The 26,119-nt window shown below is 47.5% G+C and overlaps 1 protein-coding gene across 3 annotated transcripts in view; it reads left to right on the top strand.

Moving 5' to 3' along the window:
• Positions 1-1,345: 1,345 nt before the first annotated feature.
• The window catches only part of Slc12a8 (solute carrier family 12 member 8), a 153,524-nt gene continuing 128,750 nt past the window's right edge, over positions 1,346-26,119 (top strand). The window contains exons 1-3 of one of the 3 annotated variants that reach the window (XM_040750885.1): positions 1,346-1,380; positions 2,150-2,239; positions 21,719-21,865. In XM_040750885.1, coding sequence (XP_040606819.1) covers positions 2,192-2,239; positions 21,719-21,865 — 195 coding nt within the window. In that variant the 5' untranslated portion in view covers positions 1,346-1,380; positions 2,150-2,191. Of the gene's footprint in view, positions 1,381-1,412; positions 2,240-21,718; positions 21,866-26,119 lie in introns of those variants that run through there. The other 2 variants (XM_040750887.1, XM_040750886.1) reach the window with 2 other exon arrangements.

Below are 26,119 nucleotides of genomic sequence, written 5' to 3'. Positions count from 1 at the left end.
AAAGGTTTAGAAGACACTTGGCAAGCTCATTTAATTAGAAAGGGTTAACCGCAGGAAGTAGTGGTTAGGAAGGGGCTGCATTTCCCTTTCTCCTGTGGTTAACTCAAGCTGATGTGAACTTGGATGTGGATCCCCCCACCATAGTTCAGGCTGATTCTCAGAAGGAGGCTCCCCCAAAGTTGGCAGCAAACAGGAACCTAGTCAAAATAAAAAAGTGTCATGCCCACCCAACAAGCGAGGAAGAAGGCTTTGCTGGCCTTGCAATGTGCCGTCCTGGCCGGCTGGCCATCCTCCTCTCCCAGACTGCCAATCTGCGCTTCATTCTGGGGGAAGGGGAGGGGGGGAGCTTGCTTCTTGCAGAGACTTGTTATTAAGACTCCCCTGCAAGCTCAGGGGTGAAAGAGAACCTAGCCCGGACAAAACTCTGGATTCCACTCCCAGCTTAGGGAAGCTGAGAATGAAAACAAAGCTGCATAAACAAATGAAAACCTGTTTTTTTTTTTTGCAGTGAAGTGCCGATGCACACAGCATCGAACGGACGTTGGGGACTTGGTGCTCAAGTGTGATGAGCCAGGAGCAAAATGAGAAATATTGTACTATCCTATTTACAGACTAGCTGTGTCCAGAGTAGACAAAAAGATATTAAGTGGATGGGGGCGGCGGAGTGTACGTTTTCTGTATGGGATGCTTAAAAAAGTTTTAGAGATAGTGATGATGGGTCGTTGCGCAACACCGTGAGCGAGATTAACCACCCTGAACTGTACAGTTAAAATGGATCAGACGGCAAACTTTACGTAAGACACTTTCGCAGGAACAACTTCGCTGGAGCAGTAGGGAGGATAGGGCCCTGCCAGCGTTCCCGGGGCTTTGCCTTCCCCTTTGTTTTAAAAGAACAGCCTCTATTTTTAGGTGTTTCACACAAAGGCTTGTGGGCGTGGGAAGTACTCCCAGCTGCCCTCCTGTTTCTCAGAAGCCCACATGGAAGCCTAGAAAGTTATTTAAGGTTCAGGAACTATGCCAGATTGAAAATGGAGATAATTTAATCTCTCTGTGTGTTAATTCCCCTCTCCCTCTACAACCCCAGGCCCTGGAAACCTTATTTTACCCCTAGGGAAGGCGGTTCAAAGGTGATGAGGGTCATCCCCCTGCCTCTCTGCGGCGCTTTCTTGCCTGTAGAGGCTCCATTCCCTGTAAGTTCGCTGTCACCTGGCTGAGCCGCTGCCCTTCAGGACAGGTGGTGCTCGGGCCTGGGTCTCAGGTCCAGGAGCTCTGCGGGGGCGCTGGGGCGGGGACGCGCGCGCAGGGCAGGTGGCCCGCAGCGAGGCCACGTGGCGGGGCGGGGTGGGGCTGGCGTGGCCGCCGGAGCCCGGACAGGAACAGGTGAGAACTCGGGAGCCGCTCTGCGGAGGGCAAGTGCGGCCGGGTCGCGAGGACCTGACCCTGGGACCCAGAGCCTCACCCCGCAGCCCCCAGCTCTTCTTGGGGTGACGCGTCCCACACCAAGCCCTTGACAGGAATCTTCTCCACTTTCTCTCCCCTCGTTCGCTGGAGTCTCTGGAATCTTCTTCCCGTGGGATGGGGAGCAGGGTCACCTCAGCCCTTCTCCCTCCCCCCTTTTCTTCTTTCAAATGTCATGGGACAAGGTCCCCGAGAAAGGCCAGGGTCGACTCCTCTGGTGGACCTGAGCTGTGCTGTCCTGTCTTTCTCACCCTCCCCGTTCTGGCCAGGCTCCTGGGGACTCTCCCCTCATCTTTCCGCCTGCTCTGCCTAGCGTAGCGTACATTTCACCTGCGCTCACCCTCAGGCGAGACCGCAAAGCCCTTTGCTCTGGACCAAGCGTTCCCAAGGCCCTGGGAAAGGAGTGTGTGGCTGTGTCTTTAAGGGCAGGGTAGCTGAACAGTCAGTTCCCCCACATTTCAGGAGTTCGGGGAGCAGAGAATTGCAGTGGTTCCTGTGGCTTCAGGACAGCAGGCAATGAGCAAGTAGACTCTGGACCATGCATGGGGTAGCAAAGGGGCCACTGGGGAGGAGTCGGGACAAGGTTTCTACCTCACCCAGGGCCTTACTTAGTGCAGAGGAACACTGGTCGGATGAGAAGCAGCAAGGGAGGGAGGAGCTAGCCTGACCAAGAGTGATATTTGCTTTACAGAGTGATCCCCACCTAGAGAATCAGGACCTCACTTCCTGGAGAATGGCCCAGAGGTCTCCACAGGAACTCTTCCACGAGGCAGCCCAGCAGGTAAGCCTGGTACAGGGGTGGCGATGGAGCTGCCAGAGGCATGTGAGGCAGGCGACATCAACGAGGAGCAGAGGGGACCCTGGCAGTGCAATGTTTTCAATGCAGTTATTTCAGAAGTTTACTTAGGCGTTGAGAAAATGCTGCGGACAACCTTTAACCGTGTGCAGGTCTCCCTTGGCATTATTTGTAATGCTCCTGGTCCTCCACCCTGCCATGGGAAGTTGTTCACAACTGGAGCAGACTCGGACGATGTGAACTCCTTTTAATATCGAATCAGACCAATGTGAGGAGGTAAGTTTATTTCTGAAAAAGCTCATCTACTGAAGCTAGGGAGGGTTCTGGACTCCCCGATGTCTGCTGGTGTTTTGTTCGTTTTTTCTTAAGCCCTTCAAGGCGGCTGTTAGTTATAGCAAGCATTGAGTGTGTAGTCGATGTGGGATTGCAGGATTAATCCCTTAAGAAAGGAAAGCCCATTCCTAGGTGCTGGTAGGATCTCTGCCAGCCGTGTTCACTCATCCTGGCGGTTCATCGCTCCTTGGATTTCATTAATGCTTTGTAGAGAGAGGCAGGGAGGTTCCCTTGCGTTATTACAGAGGGGATAAGCCCTTCAGAAGGAGAGAATCAACTCAGAGCAGCGTCATATAGCAAGAGCAGGGTCTAGAGCCAAAAGTCAGGAGGTGGTAGGAAGAGTCCAAATTGTTAAGCCTTGTGCCGCCTGGCAGGCAGTCAATGCTCAGTAAAACACGCTGTTCCCTCGCCCTCATCAGGTTCAGGACTTACTCCTCTGGCCTTGGCACTTGCTATAAATCCTCGCACTGCCCTGGGAGTGGCCAAGCTGCTTAGAAATGAATGACTAGGGGCTTACAATTGCTCCTCGAAGGGACTTTATCACAGGCTGGGGTGTAGCTTGGGTACAGCACTTGCTCAGTGTAATGCCCTGGGTTCCATGTATCATGCTGCCAAAAAACCAAAGGAAATACAAAAAGATAATTACTCTTGGCTAGAGCTATCCATTCCTGGGCTAAAGGGCTTGGGGTCATGTTCTTGGTGTGGTTGGGGGACCCTAAAAGAGCTTCTTTTTATTTTTAGATGACAATGTATTTATTTATCTATGTGTGCACATGCCGCTGCATGAGCATAGAGGGACAGCTGGCAGAAGTCTGGGCTCTTCTACTCTGTGGGCCAGGGTCGGCAGCTGCCCTTTTACCACTGAGCCGTGTTACTGGCCCACAGAGGGCTTCATTTGTCCAGTTCTCTTAACATCTGAGCCATCTCTCCAGCCCCTGTGTTGATCATGAAAAAGAACCCCAGGAGGAAAACAGGAGGCCTCAAGAGAGTCTAAAAGGAGAACAAAGAAGGCAACCTGGTTCTTCCGTATAAGGGGATACGGTGAGGCTGAGCTCTGGTCCGAGACCCACCATGAAATTGGGAGTCCTTTACTCTGGGCTGCACAGCCTGACGTGGCCTGAGTCTCTAGCATCTTCCTCTACTCTACTTGTCAGGCAGAACACTCTCCAGTGTGTGTGTCTTCCTCTGGTCTTAGCTGATTATGTCTCACTAGACTGGTTCTCTTTGGAACCTGCCCAGTGCCCAGGCAGTGCCAGGCATTTAAGTGGACAGTAAATGTTCAGTAAGTGCCAGATGAACAGCAGTTGTTTTAAGTTTCCTAAGAGAAGGTCCACTTTTAAAAGGGCGTGCAAAGGCTTGAGTCACGTCCTCTCCCTAAACATCGAGGGACTATACAGTGTCCAGCATCAATGCATTTGGTATTTGTTTTATAGGGACACCAAAATCCATCAATTTTTAAAACATTTATTTTACTTTTTTTATGGTTTTATGAGACAGGGTTTCTCTGTATTGTTTTGGAGGCTGTCGGTGCAGCCTGGCCTCGAACTCACAGAGATCCACCTGCCTCTGCCTCCCAAGTGCTGGGATTAAAGGCGTGCGGCCACCACCGCCTGGCTTATTTTCCTTTTTAAAGTATGTGTATATGCCTGTGTCTGTGTGCAGGCATCTATGCACATGAGTGCTGTGCCGGCAGAGTCCAGTAGAGGGCGTTGGATCCCCAGGAGCTGGAGTTACAGATCCTATGAGTTGCCAGTGGGTACAGGGAACCAAAGTCTTCAGCAAGAGCAATGCAAACTCTTACCCTTCATCTCAACAGCCCTCCATCCCCCCTTCTCCCTCTCTCTTACACTGTGTTGTCTAGGGTACCTTTCTTGACTGGGCTATTCATACCCTCCCTAACACCTTTCTCCTTTCTTATGAGTTGTCTCTGTCTAAAATGTTGACCGTTGCACTTGAGTCCTCTGCTGAGAGCCTCTAAGTAGCCTCTCCTACCTCAGTTTCCAGTTCAAACTTTTTGTCATGGCCCTCGGACCCACTGAGACCTGCCCAGCTGGCCCTTCCCATTGGATTTGCAGTGTAGCATGGCAATGAGCCATTTCTATGCTGTTTCCTTTGGGAGCATTCTCAGTACTCACCATTAGGCTTGGAGTGTAGATGATGCTCAGCCAGGCTGGTTGTGTGTCTGGGATTGAACACGTTGCCATTTGCCTTGGGTAGAAATAGAGCACGTGTTAAATTTGGGAAGCACATCCTAGATGAGAAAGGAAGAAAATTATGATAGTCACCAGCTAGGGAGCACTTTCTTCTTCTAAGCCGTTAATATGCTTTATCGTTACATTTTGGGATGGGTCCAGTTACTTTGCTTTGATTGACAAGGACTGGAGCACTACAAGTGCAGGCACATCACCTTTTCTGGTGTATGCCTTCTGCTCCAAAGCTATGAATAAATCCACCCAGACAATAAATCAAGGGCCTCTGTGGAAGACAGTAGCAAGATAACTAATGTCTTTGAATCTGAACTCTGGTGGTGTCTGGCCCTCAGTAAATGTCCTGTGAACCTTTTTGTAGCCTTTACAACAGCCATGGTGGTTGGGAATCCTGGGAAGAGCTTTGGAGTCTTTATGGGGTTAGGTAGGCAGAGCCCAGCAAAAGGAGAGGCGAGTGGGTGTTGTGCAAAACCCTTCAGTCTTGACCACCCTTTTCTTGATCACCAGGAGTCGGAGCCAGACCATGGCTGGGAGTTATGTAGACAAGTAGAGGACTGGATTCTTGGTTTGATTTTAAGCATTTTAGGGCCAGACGGGTGTAGGAGGGGTGAGTGTGTGTGTGTGTGTGTGTGTGTGTGTGTGATGAACTCACTGAGAAGGGGTTGTAGATCTAAGGGTTAGCAGTCTGGAAGTCAAGGTGGCACATGCAACCTGGACCCAAGTGCTGATTCCACACTCTGTGAGTTTGGGCACGTTTCTTACTTTACTGAGCCCCTGTTTCCTCACCTATGAAATCACTATAAACACTGAGTCTCCTCTAGAGGATGAAGAAAAGTAAGGAGAAAATTCATGTAAATTATCATACGGGATGTGGCTCATAGTGAGCATTCAGTAGCGCTGTCTGGTAATAAAGCTAAGGTAGGGAGGCGACATTTAGTCCTTGGGGCAGCCGACATTTAGTTCCCTTGTAATTAGCCCTGGGGTGATTTGGGTCCAAAGAAGTATTGGTTTGGTGTTCCATAGTTAGTGACTGCAGCTATAGACTCTGGTCAGCGTGCATATGAAAAGCATGTCCAGGCTCAGCCCTTGCTCGGTGACAGCCAGCAGGGTGTGATTTTACCTGCTTGTCTTGCCTTTTGGTACATTTCACCCATGGCCAGAAGCAGAGGAGAAAAGTGTTTTGTCACTGTGTGATAGATTGGGGTCTGCAAGGGGAAGTCTAGATGTTAGCGCCACTGAAGCACTATTCTTGTAATTTAAGTGAGGTGCCACTGGGTGGTCTTAGGCTCCGGTCTGACTTCCTATGGAGGCGGCTATCTGAGTTTTAGCTTGGTTTTACTTTCTCTTTTAGGAAAATTATTTATTTATGCTTATGAGTGTTCTAGGTACACCTTTATGTCAGAAGGGGGCATCAGATCCCACTAGAGATGGTTGTGAGCCACATGTGATTGCTGGGAATTGAACTCAGGACCTCTGGAGCCAGTGCTCCATTTCTCCAGTCTCCATTTTGTACTTTTCTGACCAAAATAAATCTCTTCATGAATGAAAAAAATGCTCTTGGAAGTATGGAGAAGACTTTTATTGTAGATATAAGGGGAAAGCAGGCAGAGAGAAGTCCAAGCTGAACATGGCTAGACCTGTGCCCCCCAAAAAACATGAGAGGAGAAAAGGGGAGGGAGAGTTAAGAGAGGAGCAGCAATCTAGAGAGGCAGTCCAAGCCAAGAGATCAAGAGACCAAAATGGCTGGAGGGATCAGGCTGGAGGAAGGGAAGCGAAACCCAGCTCCTGGGAGGGGTTTAGGATAAGAAGTGCTGGGAGGAGCCACAGGCGCTGAGGGATGCTGGGAGTGCTGGGAGGAGCCACAGGAGCTGAGGGATGCTGGGAGAGCTGGGAGGAGCCACAGGCGCTGAGGGATGCTGGGAGAGCTGGGAGGAGCCACAGGTGCTGAGGGATGCTGGGAGAGCTGGGAGGAGCCACAGGAGCTGAGGGATGCTGGGAGAGCTGGGAGGAGCCACAGGCACTGAGGGATGCTGGGAGAGCTGACTACCTTCCATTCTGATATGTTAATAGGCACCTACATTAGCCACTTGTTTCTGAGACCTAACACTTTAGGATAATAGTTTAAACACTATAGATCTATATTCATAGAGCAGTGTGAATCATGCTTAACAAACTCACCTATCTCAGTATAATTCAACTAAATGTCTCCTTTTGCCCATCAATAATTGTCAAGTATAATTAAATCTATTACAAATCAGTTAATTTTTTTTCTTCTGGAGTTTTCATGTCCTATTCAGAAGGTGCGGTGTGGTGGTGATGTACAGGGTAGTTTTACAGGAATAGCCTTCAGGGGCAGCACCCAGGCAGCCTGCAATGCACTTCTGAGGGGACAGTGACTTCATGTTACCATTTTCCAGGAGAAAGATCCCATTAGTCAGCGGCATGTCTCTACAAGGAACTGTGAGCTGAGTAACTTACAGAGGAAAGAGGTTTATTTAGCTCATATTTGGGAGGTTCAAAGCTTGCATCAATTTAGCACTGCCAAGGGTGTGGATGGTAATGGAGAGAGCATGTGACAGAGTGGTTCATCTTGAGCAAGAAGGGTGGGGGACGGAGGGGCAAAGAACATGGGTGTGTACAACAAAACAGATGTGTGTGGGGGGGCAGGCTTCTCTAGAGTGATGCCTTGATGGACTGGATCCATTGCAGGAGAGGACTTACAGAACTGGGGCAGAGTGCAGACCAAGCAGTCCAACCTTAGCGAGCTTGAGGACCTGGTAGCTGCTATACATCTCAACAGTTCCAATCTGGTGTCGAAGGCCCAGGCTTCCTGGAGAGCCATTGATCTTCAGTCAGTGTTGTTCTGATAGCAGCTAAGCATGCTGGCAGCAGCAACAGGAGAGATGCCCTTGCCAGCCAGAAACAAAGGCTAGAAAGCAAACAGCCCTGAGTCTTCCTCAGACCTCCTCATTCAGGCTGCCATTGGAAGGTGCTGCTTCCCCTGGGGGAGGACTTCCTCCCTCAGTTAACCGGTCCTGGAAATACTCTCCCATAGGACTGGTCCTAGATCCCATCAAGTCAGCAGTCAAGATTAACCACCACAGAGGGTGTGCCCCTCCCTAATGAGCCCAAGACCTCTCAGCAAGACTTACTTCTTTCCGAAGGGTCCATGTCATTTCGCTACTTGGAAACCAACTTTTGCAAGTGGAACTTGGTGGTGTGGGGCATCCCAGCCACAGCAGCTCTTGTGTAATCGGTTTACTTGGCGAGTGCTTTTCTTCCCCACATGCAAAGCCCAAACCAAGCAAACAAAAAAGAATGGGGGCAAGTGATTAGAAACCTCTCATTTATATGAAAATTTGGAACTACACCTACACCTGGGGTCTCCATGGTCACTGGTTGAACGGATGCAGGAACTTACAGAGCCTTCAGGGCCCGTAGAGACCTAGCCCCCTTCTATAAGCCGGAAGTAATTGTGTCCTTTCTGTAACAGGAATTCCCGTATTTACAGATTTTAACTAAAAGAAAACAATGCCATGGCTCGTTTGAGACATTTTAATTTTATGTGGCTATTGGTTAATGAATAATGGAAAACAATAGCAAATTACAATCCATTTTAAAGGCACAGAAGCCGTGGGAGCAGGCATTCATTTTACAAAGGACTTCATGCAACAAATTTAAAATGTGACCCGGAAGGAAGGGTTTGTTCTTGTGACCCAGCCACTGAATACATAAACAAATTACTGACATCAGCTCAGCAAAATCAAACTGAAAACCCTGATGTGTCTAACATATTTCTAATATGTAGTAGTTGTTTTTTCTTGAAATAAAAGCCGAGTGTTTTTGTCATTGATGTACTTCGTGTGTGCAGGAGTAAGCCCTTAAGTATATACAGGGGCATGCAGTCAAAAACCCCTTCTTCCCCACAGTTCCCCAGAGCCACCATGGAAAACGCCTTGTGGTCTCTATTTCCTCTGCGGCCACCATCACTTTAGATGAAATACTGAGACCTCAGTTTCTGGGTTATTAATTTACTTAACTGAGCATACCCCCATTTTGTGCAAAATAGTTCTTTCACTAATAGGAAACAAGTCTATCGTTACATTAAACAAATTCTTAATCATCTCAAGTTCTTAATATGGTGAACTTTGGTAGATACTAGCCCACGTAAGCAAATCTTCTGCACTCTTTGTGGTCTTCAGTAAGTGTGTCTGTGTTTGTGTGTGTGCACAGAGGCCAGAGGTCAGTGTCTGGTCTCTTTAATTTTTGCTTCCCATCTTATTTTTTGAAGCAGTCTTTCACTGAACCTGGCGCACATCAATTCAGCCAGACTGGATGGGTAGCAAGCTTGGGATCTACCTGTCAGATGCTCACCACCATGCCTGGCTTTTAGGTGGTTGCCTGGGATCTGAACTCAGGTCCTCATGCTTGCACAATGACCTAGTTTGGTTTTCCATTGCTTCGAAAAGCACCATGACCAAAAACAACTTGGGGGAGGAAAGGGTTTATTTTAGCTTACAGGTTACAGTTCATCATCAAGGGAAGCAGGGCAGGAGTTCAAGGCAGGAAGCTTGAAGCCAGTCGAGGAATACGCATACTGGCTTGCTCTGCTACCCTTCCTATTCAGCCTCACCTGCCTAGAGGAGGTACCCACTCCATAGTGGGCTGAGTCCTTTTGCATCAATTAGCAATTTTTTTTATTTTTTATTTTTATTTTGGTTTTACGAGACAGGGTTTCTCTGTATTGTTTTGGAGGCTGTGGGTCCAGCCTGGCCTCGAACTCACAGAGATCCTCCTGCCTCTGCCTCCCGAGTGCTGGGATTAAAGGCGTGTGCCACCACCACCCGGCAATTAGCAATTTTTTAAAATGCCTCGTAGACATTCACAGGCTAGTCTGACTTAGGCAACCCTGCAACTGAAATGCCATCAGATGATCTGTGTCAAAGTTGATGGCTGATAACCGTCACAAACAATAAATGTCAAAGTTGATGGCTGATAACCGTCACAAACAATAAGTGCTTTATGGCCTGAGGCATCTGTCTCCCCAGCCCTTGTAGTCTTCAGTAATTGCTTTTTATACTTATTTATTGGGGGCACACAGAGTCATGATATGCATATGGAGGTCAGAGGACAACGATCAGGAATCAGTTCTCTCCTATCAATCACACTCAGGCCAGCAGGCGTGGTGGCAGGCGTGGTGGCAGGCCAGGACACAAGGCTGAGGAAGGCACTTTTTATTTCTTGAGCTTATTATTTGTTGTCCAACATTTCACTGTGGCAAGTAATATTAACATAAAACTCACCATGGCAACCATTATTGAATATTTTATTTACAAATTTTAGTGACAGTATACATGTATATGCAGGGATTGTGTGCACATGTGTGTGGAGATGCCTGTGGAGGCCAGAGGCGGAGTTACAGGAGGTTGTGAGCCACCTGATGTGGGTGCTGGCTAGTTTAGTAGTATTATGTATGACTGTAATACTGTGAAACCTTATTGTTAAGCTGTATTTTGATAAAATTTAGAGTTTCACATTTATAGAACAGTTTGCAATAGTACACTCAGACATACAACACTCCCCTTCTACTCTCCGCTCACCAATGGCTGATGTTTGGCTTTCTTACCAGGTTTGTCTTATGCTGATGATTTCCCCCTCTCTCCTCCATGTATGAATGTGTGTGTGTGTGTGTGTGTGTGTGTGTGTGTGTGTGTGCCCGCGCGCGCTTGTGTGTACTCATCGAGAATAAGAACTTCCTTTATCTTGGAGTTGGAGAAGCATCTCAACAGCCAAGCACACTTGCTGCTGTTGTGAAGGACCTATGTTTGATTCTCAGCACCCACATCAAGAAGCTCACATTGTAATTCCAGTTCCATGGGATTCAGCGCCCTCTTCCTGTCTCCTTGAGTACCTGCACACAACGTGGTACACACACATGCATGCATGCATGCAGGCAGGCATTCACACAAACACAAAAAAATAAAAATAAACCTTCAAAAGTAATTTTTCCTGAATTTTCTCAGTAAATACTAAGTTTACTGAGACAGAAATTTTAACAGTGATATATTCTATTTTCTAATCCATAGTTCATAAGCAATGTTATCCCCACACCTCCTGGTCCAAGATTCAATACAATTTTTCTGTCCTTTCCGACCTTGATTTTTAGTTTTACTTTCCTCAAGACAGGGTTTCTTGGGGCTGGAAAGACGGCTCAGTGGTTAAGAACATTGACCACTCTTTCAGAGGACCCGGGTTCAATTCCCAGCACCCACATGGCAGCTCACAACTGTCTAACTCCAAGATCTGACACTCTCACACAGACATACATGCCTGCAAAACCAACAATGCACATAAGATAAAATAAATAAAAATAAAAAAGACAAGGTTTCTCTGTGTAGCCCTGACTGTCCTGGAACTTGCTTGCTCTGTAGACCAGGCTGGCCTCTAACTCAGAGATCAACCTGACTTTGCCTCCTGAGTGCTGGGATCAGAGGTGTGCTTAACCATGCCTGGCTGATTTTTTTTTTTTTTGGTTTTTTATTTGTTTGTTTTTTGAGATAAGTGTTCACTCTGTAGTCCCCACTGGCCTGGAACTCACTGTGAAGCCCAAACTAAGTCAATCTTCTTGCTTTGACTTCCCAAGTGCCAGGGTTACAGGAACGAGTCACCATGCCCAAATGACAATTTTTAAATATGTGCCTAGTTGTTTTGTCCAGTGTTCCAAAGTTTGTGACCTGGTCCCTCATGCTTAGGTTTGTGAGTCATACATGCTGACAGGATGATGGTGTGTGTGTGTGTGTGTGTGTGTGTGTGTGTGTGTGTGTTCTCCAGGTACCATATCAGGAGACACTCTGTTCCCCCTGGTCCCACGTGGTGATGTCACCTGTTACATCAGGTGAAGTCTAATAATGAATAAACCAGTTGTTAGGGCTGCTCAGAGACACACAGCTTAGCCCTGTTGATAGCTGGCAGTCTGCGGAGCCTGTGATTGGCTGTCCCTGCTTCTTGATTGCAGATGGTAGTTATCTGATTCCATAATTCCTTCCCCATACCTTAGTTTGTTTTTGGATGCAAAAAAGCGCTGTCTAAATCCAGCATAGCTCTCTGGAGGCTGACTGGAGGATCACATGTTCAAGGCCAGCCTCAGTTACATAAGACTCTGACAAAAAGGGGTGGGAGGCTTTTTCTTGTTTATTTCAATTTATTTATTTGTTTATATCTGCATGGATACAAGCTTCTTTCATTTTTTATTTGCAAATTTTAATTTTTTATATTCGTGTGTGTGTGTGTGTGTGTGTGTGTGTGTGTGTGTGTGTGTGTGTGTGTGTAGACATGTGCATGTCTGGAGTATGTACCAAGTGTGTATAGTGCTTGCAGAGACCAGAAGAGGGTTTTGAGTCCCCTGGAATCGAAGTCACAAGCACTGACGATGTGCCTCTCATGGATGCTGAGAACTGAGTACTGGTCCTCTACAGACACAACAAGGCTCTTAACTGTTGTGCATCTTCCCAGCCTTCAGATTTCTTTTATCTTTTCATGTGTGTTCATGTTTATGTGTATGAATGTGGCTAGGTACATGTTATAATTCACTTTGTGTGTCTCTCCCTCCCACGGGGCACTCACCGTGGCAGCACTAAGATTACAGAATTGACTGCCACCAGCCAGCTTTGTATCAGTTCTGTGGGATTTGAACTCAGATCCTCATACTTGCACAAGTATTTTAGCTGCTGAGCCATCTCCATAGTCTGGGATCCAAATTTTTATTCTATTGATATTATTCTATTTGAGTTACTATTATTTTTTGTTTATTTTGGTTGTCACTGTGCCACATATGGCTAGTGGGAGTCCCTCCAATCTGGCTCCTGTGTCCCATTAATATGTCTCTCCTTGTCTCACTCTCTCTCTCTTGCTCCCTCCCTCCCTTCCTTCCTTTTTCTATCCCCCCCCCTTTTTTTTTAGTTTTTTTTGAGACAGGGTTTCTCTGTGCAGCTCTGGCTGTGCTGGAACTCACTATGCAGATCAGGCTGGCCTCAAATTCACAGAGATCCACCTGCCTCTGCCTCCCGAGCACTGGGATTAAAGGTGTGTGTCACCACGGCCGGGCGCCTTCCTCCTTTTTTAAAAAACACCTCCTTACTTTCTGGTAGAAGCCATTGCACATTCATCCTGTAATTGTTTTCCCTCATCTTGCATCAGCAACTTCTTCAAAGATCCCTGGTTCCTTAAGAATGGTATCTAGAAATGAAGACCTGAGTTCAGGGCATGCCCTTTGCTGTGGAATGTCTTTGCTAGTAGGTCCTTTGGAAAGAGCGAAGGAAGATGATTTTATAAACATACACGTGTCCTCACTTTCTACACACACACACACACACACACACACACACACACACACACACACACACTTAAAAGCCACAAATTCAAACTGTTAGCTCTAGTTCCATTTTCTCACACAATTCATTTTTCTCTTCTTTACCTTAGTTGGAACTTGAGATGGCTATTTACTTATTATAGTGTGTAAGAGTATGTGGGTGTGCACAGTGTGAATGTGGAGGTCAGGGGACAACCCATGGAAATTGGGTTTCTCTTTCTACCTTGTGGGTTACAGGGTTCCAATTCAGGTCACGTGTCCTTATCTGGTGGAGCCCCAAGATGCTTAATTTTGACAATCAATTAGATTGCATCAAGAAATGTTTTGATTGGTAAGGCCTTCTCTGGGTACATCTGTGAGGGCATTTCCCGAACCAGATCATGAGTATTCCCAACTAATCAATTGGCTAATCCTCTGATAGAGCCATAATATGGCAATATTGAGAGGTTGTGAAAGGTAGGGCTAGGGCCTGTGAGGAAGTGGTTCAGCGGGTGTGTGTCCTTGGACTAGATCTCCCGCTCTGTATTTCTGTTTTCACTGGATGCAGATGTGAGCAGTGTCCTTCCACTACTCATCAGCTCCTGTGAGAATTTGTTCAGACACATGGGCCCAGCAAACATGGGCTGGACCCTCTGCCCATCTCTGTCTCCTGAGTGCTGGGATTAAAGGTATGTGCCACCACCACCCTCGAGGACTGAATCCTCTGAAACCATGAGCTGGCATAAATCCCTCCCTGCTTAGGTTGTCTTGGTCAGGCATTTTTGTCCTGAACCAGACAGATCTGACTGCTTCATTGGATTCTTGGTTCTCTCCTGCAAGTACATTGTACATCCGTTCTTGGTGAGGTTGAAGAAATCCTTACGTATGTTTAGACCACCTATGTTGTATGTCCCCTCTACAAAGTTTTCACAACGGTCATCTCAGAGAATTAAACTTTTCACAGTCCCCATGATGCAACTGTATTGCTATCTGTACTTGACATAGGTACCCTAGGTGGACTCCAACTCCTAAATCCTTGGTCGTATGACCCTGGTGTCCAGCTCTCTGACACTGTGATCTAGCCCATTATGCCTGTTCATCTCTGGGGTAAAGGAATTAAGTATTCCTACCAGTCCATTACATCATGAGTCAGCAGCAGCTTGGGCCTATTCTCTGATGGCCAATTAAATTGTCAGCTCCCAGAAAACAAGTTATAGGTTCCTGCAAATGAGATGTAATCCAGGGAGACCCACTCCATCTCTGCAGGAGGACACTGGGAAGATGGCAAAGGTTGTGTCCTGCTTCAGCCAACCCCTGACTGTATTTTTTCCCTCCAGTTGCCAGAAGAGCAGCAATGTATTTATTACCTCACAGTTCAGGTGTGTTCATTAAAGCCTGGCAGGTGACTGTAGGGACAAAAGGGTCAGGGGCCTGTGTTCATGTGGCTGCCTTTGGCAGGAGTGTTGTGCCTTACTTAGCTCAGCTTGCTGATACAGGAAGGAGAGTATTTTTCTGCTCCTATTGGGAGAATCTCTTTCACAGAGCCATGCCTCTTTCTCAGAACTGAAAGCCATGGTTATCTCAGTCTTGGGTGTAGAACTCAAATGCAGACACCCAGAATGTGGCTTCTTGACTAGCGGGCTTGGGAGCGACTCCATCAGGGAGCAGTCCCAGGTGTACTCGCCCAAAGACCAGACTCCCATTGGCTTCCCAGAGGGCTGAGGATCCTCAGGAGTGAGGGACCTACCCCCTTACAGTTAGCTTCAACTGTTTTCTTGACACAAACAGAGTCACCTGGGAAGAGGGAATTTCAACTGAAGAATTACCCAAATCACACAGGCCTGGGATTGTGTCTGTAAGGTGTTTTCTGAATTCATAATTGGCTTCAGAGGACACAGCCTGCCATGCGTGGTGCCATCCCTTCTCAGTTGGATCTGCGATGTATAAGAAAGGTAGTTGAGCAAGCCAGAGAAAACAAGTCAGAAAGCAGCATTCCTTTGTGATCTTCACTTGAATTCCTATATCGCTTTTCCTCTTTTGCCTGCCTGCCTGCCTTCTTTCCTTCCTCCCTTCTTCCCTCCCTCCCTCCCTCCCTCCCTCCCTCCCTCCCTCCCTCCCTCCCTCCCTTCCTTCCTTCCTTCCTTCCTTCCTTCCTTATCTTTTCTTCCACTGGGTTTTAAGGGGTCTTTCTCCCTAAGAACACTGGAATTGTAACACTTTGTAAAAAAAAAAAAAAAAGGTGGAAGCCGCTCCTCCCTGCCCCCAATATCCTGAAGCACACAGTTGTGGCTCAGTCACCAAGACACTTCACAGCAGTTCTGTTGCCTTTATCAAGGTAAAAAGTGTCCTGAAGTTTGAACCTGGCAGTAGATGTAAAGCACTCTTCAGGTTGATGTACTAGAGTGTGAGGCCAAGGCTTTCCACAGCCTTTAGAGTAGTCACATGGGCATTCACGGGGTAGACCAGATGGCCACAGTCAGGCCCAGAGTGTTAGGGCCCAACTTCAGGGAAGAAAAGGACTTGTTGCCTTAAGTGAGTATACTGTAGTGTAGAATACACATCCCACAGTCTGGGCAAGGGTTGGAGTCCCAGCTGGAGGCATAGGATAACCAGGTATCTTCTTAGCTGTAGGCAGGGCCATCCTACCTGTCTCCCAGGGCTCTGTCTCCCAGGGCTTTAATCTCTGGGAAGAGCAGATTTGGAAGTAAACTGTTAACTCTTTCCATTGCTGATGGCTACCATTATTACTGACTCTAATAACAATAGACATAAGAGGCTCTGACAGGAAGCTGGTACAAGCAGAGACAGGAAATTGGGCTGTGCTCTGAGTTTTGAGACTGGGATCCTAGTTAACAATCCTGTGTTCATCAGCCCTGCCCCTTGGTGCCGTTGTTCAAGGACAGTCTCAGGTGGCAGAGTCTTTGCTCTGAACCACATCGATTGAACTTCCGAATTTGTGGTTTGTGAAAGACAGATGAATTAGTAATGAATAAACATAGATGTCAGCAGAGCTGAGAGCCGGCAGGCAGGGCTGACCAGAGTCCCACAGGACTTTCTGCATCTCCAGCCTAATTGACTCCCCAGCTATTTCTTGAAGCCTCCCTCCCTCTCTCACTCCTTTCCTCCCTTGTACCCTCCCTGCATCTTCCTTTTCCCTTCTCTCATTGTCTACAGTTCCTACTAAGATGTCCTATTCTACCACAGTTAAAGCATTTTGCATCTTTACGCCTATTTAAATTCTTTGAGATTGCCTTCCCTACCCATGCCTCTATATCATCACAGGTAGGGTATTTGGCATCCTGGTGCCTCCTCAAACCTGTAGAAATAGCTTCACCTACCCAAGCTCCTGTATCCTGACTTTTACATTCCAGGTTCGCTGTATGCAGAACCCATTCCTCCAATGGCGCTGATCTTATTTTTAATGGCCAAATTACTTGCCTGCATTGAGGATTCGCGTTCTCATACGCCAAAGATTCTATAAGAAGACGCCTGGATTCTGGTTTCGCTACCTGTACCTCTACTGCTCTGGATAATCTCTCTAAAAATTCAGTGAACCTTTCCCTTGGGCCCTGTAATACCTTGGTGTAGGGTTGCATTATCTCTCCTGTTTCACAAACCTTATCCAAGGCATTTAAAGCAGCTGTACGGCACAAAGACAACATGTGCTCGTCATATGCAGATTGAACCTGCGTGTCAGCGTAAGGACCCTCCCCAAGAATCTTGTCTTGGGGTACTTCCTGACCGTTCTGTAATTCCTGAATTTCTATTGCTTTTGCTTCTTGCCTCCATAAAGCTCTCCATTGAATTTGGCAAGAATTTTCGAGTACTGCAGAGGCTAATTGGGCCCAGTCTTTTGGGGTTACTTTATTTACAGTAGCCCATGAGGTTAGGAGCTCTCTGACAAAGGGAGAATGAAGACCATACATGACAATGGCCTCCTTAATATTTTTTAGATCCTTCATCTGTATAGGCTCCCAGTGATAAGCAATGGGACCATTTGATTGTTTTTTCGTTGCTGGTTTTTCTGATACAGATACTGGAAAAACCATAGGGGAACGCATAGCAACCTTAGGGAAATCATTCCGGCATTTGAGAAGCTTTGGGAAACTCCTGTCCTGACCTGTTGCCTGTATTTCTGATTCTGAAGTATCAGATTGAGCGTCTTCTAAATCCTGCAGTCTATTCATCATTGTTTCTCTGAGCTCTTGAAGTTCTTGGGACAAATGATTTTCTAAGGATGTCATGGAATCTTTCATTTTTTTACATTCATCATTTACATGTGATTCCAAATTTCTAATATTCTCATCCTTAGCAAGTACCTCAATAGCATGTAAACTGCCTTCAACAAATGATATTCTATCAGTTAGTTTACCATTGCTCTCAGACATGGAACAATTCTTTTCTGCTAGCATTTCAATTTTATGTTCCAGTCTTTGTAATTTGCTAGTGAAATCATCAAACATGGAACCGTGTTTGTCGTTAAATGTTTCCACATTATGTTCCAATTTTTCAATTCTATCTATGGAACACATTTTTCCTGAAAATAATTCAATTTTGTGTTCCGTCTCTTTAAACCTGTTCGTCAGACCTACATTATCATTTTTAATATCCTGAATATTTTCTACCAACCCTTTCTTACTCTCCTGCAATGAATTTTGCATTTCCTGAATCCTTTGTATTAAGATTTCAAAACTATCCTGCGATGACTGCATGACCTGTATAAGTTTATTCCTATTTTTGAGCCATTTCATTAACAAAATTATATTGATTATGAAGCTAATAATCACCATCGTGGGTAGGAAATACCTTTCAGGTAGGTCCTCAACCCTTTCTAAAATCCCATCCATACAAAAAACAAGAAAATTCTTAACATCCTGCATCATAGTGTTAGCTGTTGACATTGTATAAAGCAGTTACGTTTGTTACCAATGGAGTAATTCAGACCGAAATCAACAGGGTGCCAGCGAAAGAGCACGTGGCCGGAGTCAGCTGGCCGCCAGTAAAACAGCACGTGGCCGCGAGAGAAACCTTGGAATACCTAACCTTACCGGCAGGTAGAAGGTGCTGGTTCCTGGCGGCAGGAATCGTGCCTTGCCGAGCGAAGTAGTGAGGAACTTAGCGAAAGGAGAGTCCACGTGTGCCTGGTCGGGCCGAGAGAAGCCCTGGGTCCCGATTCCAATCCCGCTCCGACACCAAACTGTTGGCTTTACGGACGCTGTAACGATACACCTTTAAATTTAAATTTTATTATATTATTGGGGGGAGGGGAGTACATGTGCCATTGCACATACATAGAGGTCAAAAGACAACTTCCAGGAAACAACTTCTCTCCTTTCTCGTGGGATCCAGGTATTGAACTCAAGCCATCAGGTTTGTGCAGCAAGCACTGTTAACTGTTAGCTCAAATTAATGTTTTAATTAACATAACATGTACATATGCATCAGGCACAGACCTCGAATGATCATGTAGGGGTGATTAGCACGTCCTTGTCAAACACCATTCTTTGTGCTGAGAACCTTTAGGCTCCCCTCTTTGGCCTCTGTAACAAATCTTTGCAGACTATAGTCTGCTAGTTCCTCCTCCCTGACCATGTTCCCTGAACACCTATTATCCAAACTCCCTCCATCCCCTCCCCTGACCTTCTTCCCTTGTACTGGGTGGTTTTGTGTGTCAAATTGACACAAGATAGAATCATCAGAGGAAGGAGCCTCAGCTGAGGAAATGCCTCCTTGAGATCCAGCTGTAAGGCATTTTCTCATTTAGTGATCAGTGGGGGAGGGCCCAGTCCATTGTGGGTGGGGCCATCCCTGGGCTGGTGGTCCTGGGTTCTATTAGGAAGCAGGCTGAGCAAGCCATGGGAAGCAAGGCAGTGAGCAGCACACCTCCATGACTTCTGCATCAGTTCCTGCCCTGTTTGAGTTCCTGTTCTGACTTCCTTCAGCAAACAGTGATATGGAAGTAAGTCAAATAATCCCTTTTCTCCCCAACTTGCTTTTTGGTTATGGTATTTCTTCACAGAAATAGAAACCCCCTCCCCCAACGAAGGGCATCTTTCTACCCCTCCCCTGTCCTTCCGGGCCTCTAGTAAGCAGGACTCACTTTGAGGCCCTCCCCTGGTCTGTTAGTGTGGGTTGGGAGAAGGAACATTTGGCCTCTTTTGTTTTAAGCAGTGTAGTTGTCTAGTGTTGACTGAGGTCACAACTGTGTCCATTGTTCTTGGCCATCACGAAGCCAGACCCTATTGCATCTGGATCTTAGATTGTCTATTTCTTTTTTTTCTTTTTTTGCCTTTTCTTTGGTTTATAGATAATGTAACTAGAGTTTTCCCTGATACAGTTAAAGTAGCAAGGTAGAAAGCAGAGATTTAGTCAGTTGGTACATTTGAGACAAGGGATCCAATGACCCCAAGTCCATCTTTGGGAACACTGACATGAGTCTTAGGTTTAAGCAGAGAAAGATTTGGGGGCAGAGAGGGTAAGGAGTGTGTATAAATGAACAGTCCTGGTCAGGGTGTGGCCTGCCTCTGCAGGGTGGCCTTAAAAAGTCCTTATTGCTGTCACTGGTTGAGGGGAACTGTCTGGCTCTAGAAGACGACCACCTCTGCTCCAGGGTGTACCCTCACCACGATGCATAGTTGCCTTCATCTGGTGCCCTGCAAGGGTCTGCTGTTGCTGGAATTCAAGATGGCTGGAGATTTAGGACAGTAAGTTACTTCTGTGCTTTCAGCCTTGAAGGAGCATGGGTTAGGCTAGACAGACTCCTCAAGTGCTTAACATGCCTGTGAGGTGAGCCAGTAAGGCACAGTGAGGAAAGCAGACACTCTTGCCTTCTGGGCCAAGCGAGGAGTCAACACAGCTGGTCAGAAGCAGCTTCTAAATGCCTGCTCCAGCCACCTGTGCTCACCCGCTGAACACTTTATGTGACACTGCTGAGACCTTCCTCTCTCCTGTCCTGCTGAGGATTCTTAATCATTGTCCATGGTTTTAGAGTACCAGGGACTCTGCTGATACCCAAATTTAGTGAATTACTCAGCCTGTGCAAGAGAAGTTCCCAGAATGAGTGGCTGCTTGATGTGTGTATGTTTTAGTATTCCATAGCTTTTCGTCATTATAGTAAAGGGCTTACATTTGAGGGTTTGTCTTAGTTGGATTTCTTGTATTGTTTTGTCTTTTTGTTTTTCGAGACAGGGTTTCTTTGAATAGCTTTGGAGGCTGTCCTGGAACTCGCTCTGTAGACTAAGCTGGCCTCGAACTCACAGAGATCTGCATGCCTCTGCCTCCCGAGTGTTGGGATTAAAGGCATGTGTCACCCTCGCCCGGCCTTAATTGGGTTTCTATTGCTGTGATAAAATACCATGACCAAAGAATTTGGGGGAGGAAGTGGTTTATTTTACAGTTCCACATTACAGTCCGTCACACAGGGAGGGCAGGGCAGGAACTGATGCAGAGGCCACGGAGGAACGCAGCTTGCTTACTTGCTCCAGTGGCTCCCTCAGCTTTCTTATAGCATCCCACACCATCTGCCTGTAGGGGGCTGAACCCTCCTGTGTCAATCATCACTCAAGAAAATGCTCCAAAGCCTTTCCTACAGGCTAATCTGGTGGGGAGATTTTTCTCAGTTGAGGTCCCCTCTTCCAAAGTGACTCTGGCTTGTGTCAAATTGACATAGAAACCAGCTTGCACGGAGTTTATGAATGCTTTTGTTATCTTTGAATTGGAAAAAAATGAGAACCCACTGAATGAATGGTCTATCTCTGATTGTAAGCTAAGCGGCCAAGGCATACTTTGGGACCCTAGGATCTTGGGAAGAACAGAGGTATAGGAGGTACCATATCAGTGTTCAGGCAGAGAAACAAATTACTCAGGTCTTTTAAACAGAAGAACCTGGTGACAGGGGTATGGGAAAGGCCAAGGAGTGAAAACAGTGCCCAGTGATCAGCAGGAGCCTTTGCTTAGAAGTGGTTTTCACCCTGGGGCTGGAAGATGGAAGGGAATGCAAATTGCTGGGGGCCAGAGATCCTGCCTGATCTGATGGAGTCCTGACACAGCAATTGAAAACCTGCTATTGCTTCTAAATACCTACCCCCAGTCACATGACCTCACCTGCAAAGAGGCTGGGTGTTTGAACAATTAACTACATGTGGATGCAACAACCCTGCTACTGAGAATAGGGACCCCTTAGAGAGTCATTCTACCTGCACGCACCTGTGCACGCACACACGCACGCATCCACCTGCCTGAGACAGAGGTTCCCACTGAACTAAAAGTCTGTTCTGGCTTGCCTGGCTAGTCAATGAGTTGCTGGCATCTACCTGTCTCTGCATCTACCTGTGCAGCCACATACAACTTTTCATATGAATGCTGGGGATTTGAACTCAGGTCCTCATGCTTGCACAGCAACTACTATTACCTGCTGACCCATCTTCCCAGTCCCGGGGTGTGTTTTTTGTTTTCCTTTTTAATTAGGGTCGGCTTCCTCCCTTTTCCTGGTCCACTTCAGTCTTCCCCGTCCCCCTGTTCCCCCCCACACACACCCCAGGTCCTTCTGCCTACCTGACTTCACTGTGTTCTTTGCAGGGCGTCCTAGCCCAGCCCCAGCCCTGGTGGAAGATCCAGTTGTTCATGTGGGAGCCAGTGCTGTTTGGGACCTGGGACGGTGTGTTCACATCCTGCATGATCAACATTTTTGGGGTTGTCCTTTTCTTGAGGACCGGCTGGCTGGTGGTGAGTGGTGAGCTGGTGACTCTGGAACTTCTCGTGGCCGTGTGACATGGAAAGGCGTCTTGGGTCCCACCATTTAGGGAACAGGGTCCTGAAGCACAGATTCTCCCGGGAGGAGAAGCGGGAAGCGCAGTGCATGGCTGGCGAGTGCTTAGAATTCTGGGAGCCTGGGCCTCAGAGGTCCCTGGTGAGAGCCTCAGGATGGACCTGACTACATGGGCTCAGGGTTCACTGTGAGGGGCAAGGATCAGAGAGGTGGCGATTTTGCTTTTTACTCAACTTTGTGACCCTTCTGGGCTTCCTGGTGTTTGTCACATCACTTTGTGCCCCTCTGAAACATCAGCCCCCATGCACATGGTTCCCTCTTTCACTGCTCCTGGTCCTGTTCATAGGACTGCTTGGTTAGAGGTATAAGCGCTTGCTTATTGCTCAGGATTTAGTGCTCAGGACAGTCCCTCCTGTACTAGAGCCTGATGCTTGAGTTCATCTTTAGCTCAGGGCACCTCTCCTTCATGCCACCTCTCCTTCATGCCTTGGGCAAAAATGTTCTAGTGCTTCCCTTGCGGATATGTGCCCTGAGCCAGGTTCCCAGAACCCTCACACAGTGAACTTCGGCTGCCCCGAACGAGAGACCACCCAGTTAAGAATTACACATCAGTGAAGGCCTGGTGTGTGTAGACACCAATGCTGCCCTGGGATTGTAAAGTCCAGACCTTTGTTCTCTGGTGGTGCAGACTCTCTTTAAGAGAGATCTTCCGAGCATTAAGGCCCCCAGAAGTGGAGCCCTGCCATGGATGCAAGGTGTCTGGGAAAGCTGCCTGAAGAGGAGTTGCACGAGGCTTGAAGCTGGTTTGGGTCCATAGGTGAAGGGAGAGAGCTGTTCAGAGGGACGATGTTCCCAAGTGCTTGACAGAGAAATGGGCAATGCTGTGGAGGACCTACACCCGTGAGGTACATTGTCGGGTAAGCCTCAGTGAAGGTGAGACTCTAGAAGGCATTTCTGTTGCAGTCTAGAGGCAGAATGCCCTTGGGGAAGCTTCAGGCTTAAAACTTTTTGTTTTTTTCTGAAGTTATCAGTGTCAGGAAAGAAGACAGCTCCACGTTGGTTTTTTTAGCCCTCTCTGTTTGATTTTTAAGAAATGCTATCTAAAACGAGCTCCACCCCCAGAGTGAAGGTGAAAGCTGTATTCATGTTTATTGTTGTGCATGTACTGAAGGCTCCTGGGGGGCCGCAGTTGCTGTCAATCAGGCACGTGTGGAGGCTCTACCGGGTTGCTCAGGTACCACTGGCAGACTTTGACCACGTCACATCACATGGTCTCCCTGTGGAGCTGTGTCTTCCAGGCTGCAGACTTCCACCAAGACCACAGATAGAATAGGAGAAAAGTTCCTGCCTGCAATGGCAGCCAACGTCTCTTTAATGTCCTAGCTTCAGAAATTATATCCCATCACTTGTGGGACACTGAATACAGGTCCACAGAGGGCAGGAGACCACACAGGGACAGGAACACCAAAGTCAGGGGGTCACAGGCCATCTTTGTGCTTGTCCATCCTTTTATCCTAAAATAACCCCTGCCTTTCAACTCTGCCATTGGTGTCATAATTTTGGCCATGAAAAGAGAAGATAAATATGAAATACCCCAAACGAGACAGAGTATCCAGGGAATTGTGTGAAATTGAAATAGATATAGTGCCAAAAGCATTTCTTAAATAGAAAATATTAGCCCTAACACAACTTGGAGCAGTTTATAAACTGTAGCAGCGACAGCTCTGTTCTGAAGACGACAGGATCTTTATATTCACATGCAGACTACTTTCAAGTCTGAACAAAAGGAGGAGATGGCTCCATAGGATTTCATTGGCAGGGTAACATTTGCCAAGTCGGTAGTGGCAACACTCGGATGTCGTGCTCAGGTGTACATGTTTTGGGGACATCGGCATCCGGGACCAGGCTGCACCACGAGTGGAGTAGAGGGAGCCACGCGGGCACTTGCCAGCATCCAGGACCTGGCTGCACCACGAGTGGGGTAGAGGGAGCCACGCGGGCACTTAGTTCCTGTCAGCCTTCTCCACCCTTGCTCCCACCGCTACCATCTGGCACTGCCACCACACCCAGGAGCTCAGCAGTGCCCTGTGCCATCTGGCAGTAGCCGGGCTTTGCCCACGTGGCTGTTGGCATTCTCTTTCTGAAGGGAGCTCACAGCTGTCCTTATGCACCAGCCTAGGCCTTGGGGACATTCAGAGGGTGCAGTATTTATAAGCTGTGTAACGATAGTTAATAATAATAGCGTAACATTTATAGCAAAGTAAGATGTAGCAAGTAAGACTTACGGAGCACTTATGTGACGGGTGGCAGTCAAAGTGAGGTAAATGTGTCTAAGTCTCTAAAATCGAGTGCTTCCTGACAGCTGGGAGGCAGATATGGTCTGTTCTGTGAGGAGGCAGCTCAGAGCCGTGAGGTAGCAGAAGGCACAGTTGAGCTGCGTCCAGTCTGCTCACAGTGCACACACCTGGCATGCAGAGCCCAGCTCTCTGCAGACAGGTGTCCCCTAAGGGACCCTCCTTTGCTTCGGTCTCCACACTGGGTCAGACGTGCAGAGGCCCCTCTGGCAGTGGCTACTGCTGCATTGTCACAGCTGTTTGTTCAGCTTTGGAGTGGCCCTGAGCCTCCTATGGATTTTTTGTTTTCTTTCTTTGTTGGTTTTGCTTGCTGGGCTTGAACCCAGGCCTCATAATAGGTTAGCACTCTGTCATTTCTGATCTGTTTTATTCCCTCGAGGAGCTTGACTTAGTTAACGGAGACACCTATAATGCTGTACAATAAAAATAAAAATTGCAAGACAGGGGGCTCTAGAAGGGCCTTGGCTTGCCGCCTGAGCACTTCCTGAGCACTTCCAGTTGGCAAGGTCTCGCCGGCAGGTCACTCCAGAACCTGGTGAACAGTGTGTTTCTGGGAAGGCCTCTCCCGATGACCTTAGAGGGAACAGTGGATAGAGACCCTTGCTTCTGACCTACTACGTGGCAGTGTTCAGGGTGGGGGAGGGGTGTTGCTAGAAAGAGAAAAGCAGAATGGGTCCATGTAAGGTCCACAGTTAGAAGAGTTAGGATGCAAATGTCCTCATGGCGTCTATAAAATCCCACCGATTAGCTGGGTCCTGCAATAGAAAGCCCCCCCACCCCAATCTTGCTCTCCATCCTAGACCAGCAATGTAGCCTGAGCACTCCTCACTTGCAGGGCGTCCTCCAGCTTATTGTAAGGCCCTTCTGCTGTCCCTTCCTTCTCTCTCCAACACTCAGCACATCTTCCAGGAGTCTCCATTGCCCGTGGTCTAACAAAGCAGGCAGTGTTGCAAAGGGCTCGCCCTGTGTCCTTTTCCCTTTTTTTGGTTTCCATGCTGAGATGTCCCTGTGTGTGTACATGCATGTCAGCGTGCATGTCCAGGAACGTGTGCTTATTTGCTCAGCAAGCAGTTAGCGTGTGGAGGTTGCTTAGCCCAGCGAGCGTGGGGGGTGGGATAGAAATGTGTCCTGTCTTCGCAGCTCAGACCTGGAGACAGCGACTGACCAGGGAAGAGACTTGGTAACTAGAGACTTAGCAAGTACTCTGAGAAGTAAGCACTAAGTTGGGAGTCCTGGAGGGCTCAGAGGAAGGGCGCCAATGACAGCTACTAGAGGAAGAAACCCTGGATACTGTCCTCAGGGATGCTTTGGAGTTAGCCTGGCAAGCCAGTAGAATGAGTAGGAGGGCTTTCTAGGCAGGGGACTGGTGTGGGTAAGAGGATGGCAGGGAGGCCTTTTGTGTCACGTTACCTGCAGGATAGATTTGCAGGCTCCTGGTAAATCTGTGGGTTTTTTTAAATAATTCAGTTTTACTTCATTTGCAACAGTATTTTGCATGCATGTATGTTTCTGTGAGGGTGTCACATCTTGGAGTTATAGACAGGTGGGTAATGGGAATTGAACCCGGGTCCTGAGGAAGAACAGCCACTGCTCTTAATTGCTGGGACATTTCTCCAGCATCAAATCTGTTTTAATTTTACATTTGTGTATAGGAGTGTTTGACTACATATGTGTACCACGTACATGCCTGGTGCCTGAGGGGTCAGGAGATCAGTCCCCTGGATCCCCTGGAACTGGAGTTAACAGATGGTTGTGAACAAACATGTGGGTGCTGGGAACTGAACCCTGATCTTCTCCAAGAACAAGTGCTCTCAACTGCTGAGCCATCTCATCTCTCCAGCCTGGCTGGTGAGTCTC

This window comes from Mesocricetus auratus, unplaced genomic scaffold, assembly GCF_017639785.1.
Source record: "Mesocricetus auratus isolate SY011 unplaced genomic scaffold, BCM_Maur_2.0 Super-Scaffold_100008, whole genome shotgun sequence".
Lineage (NCBI taxonomy): Eukaryota > Metazoa > Chordata > Mammalia > Rodentia > Cricetidae > Mesocricetus > Mesocricetus auratus.
Note: the sequence above shows the minus strand (reverse complement) of the source record. Positions and strands in the feature narration are given on the sequence as shown.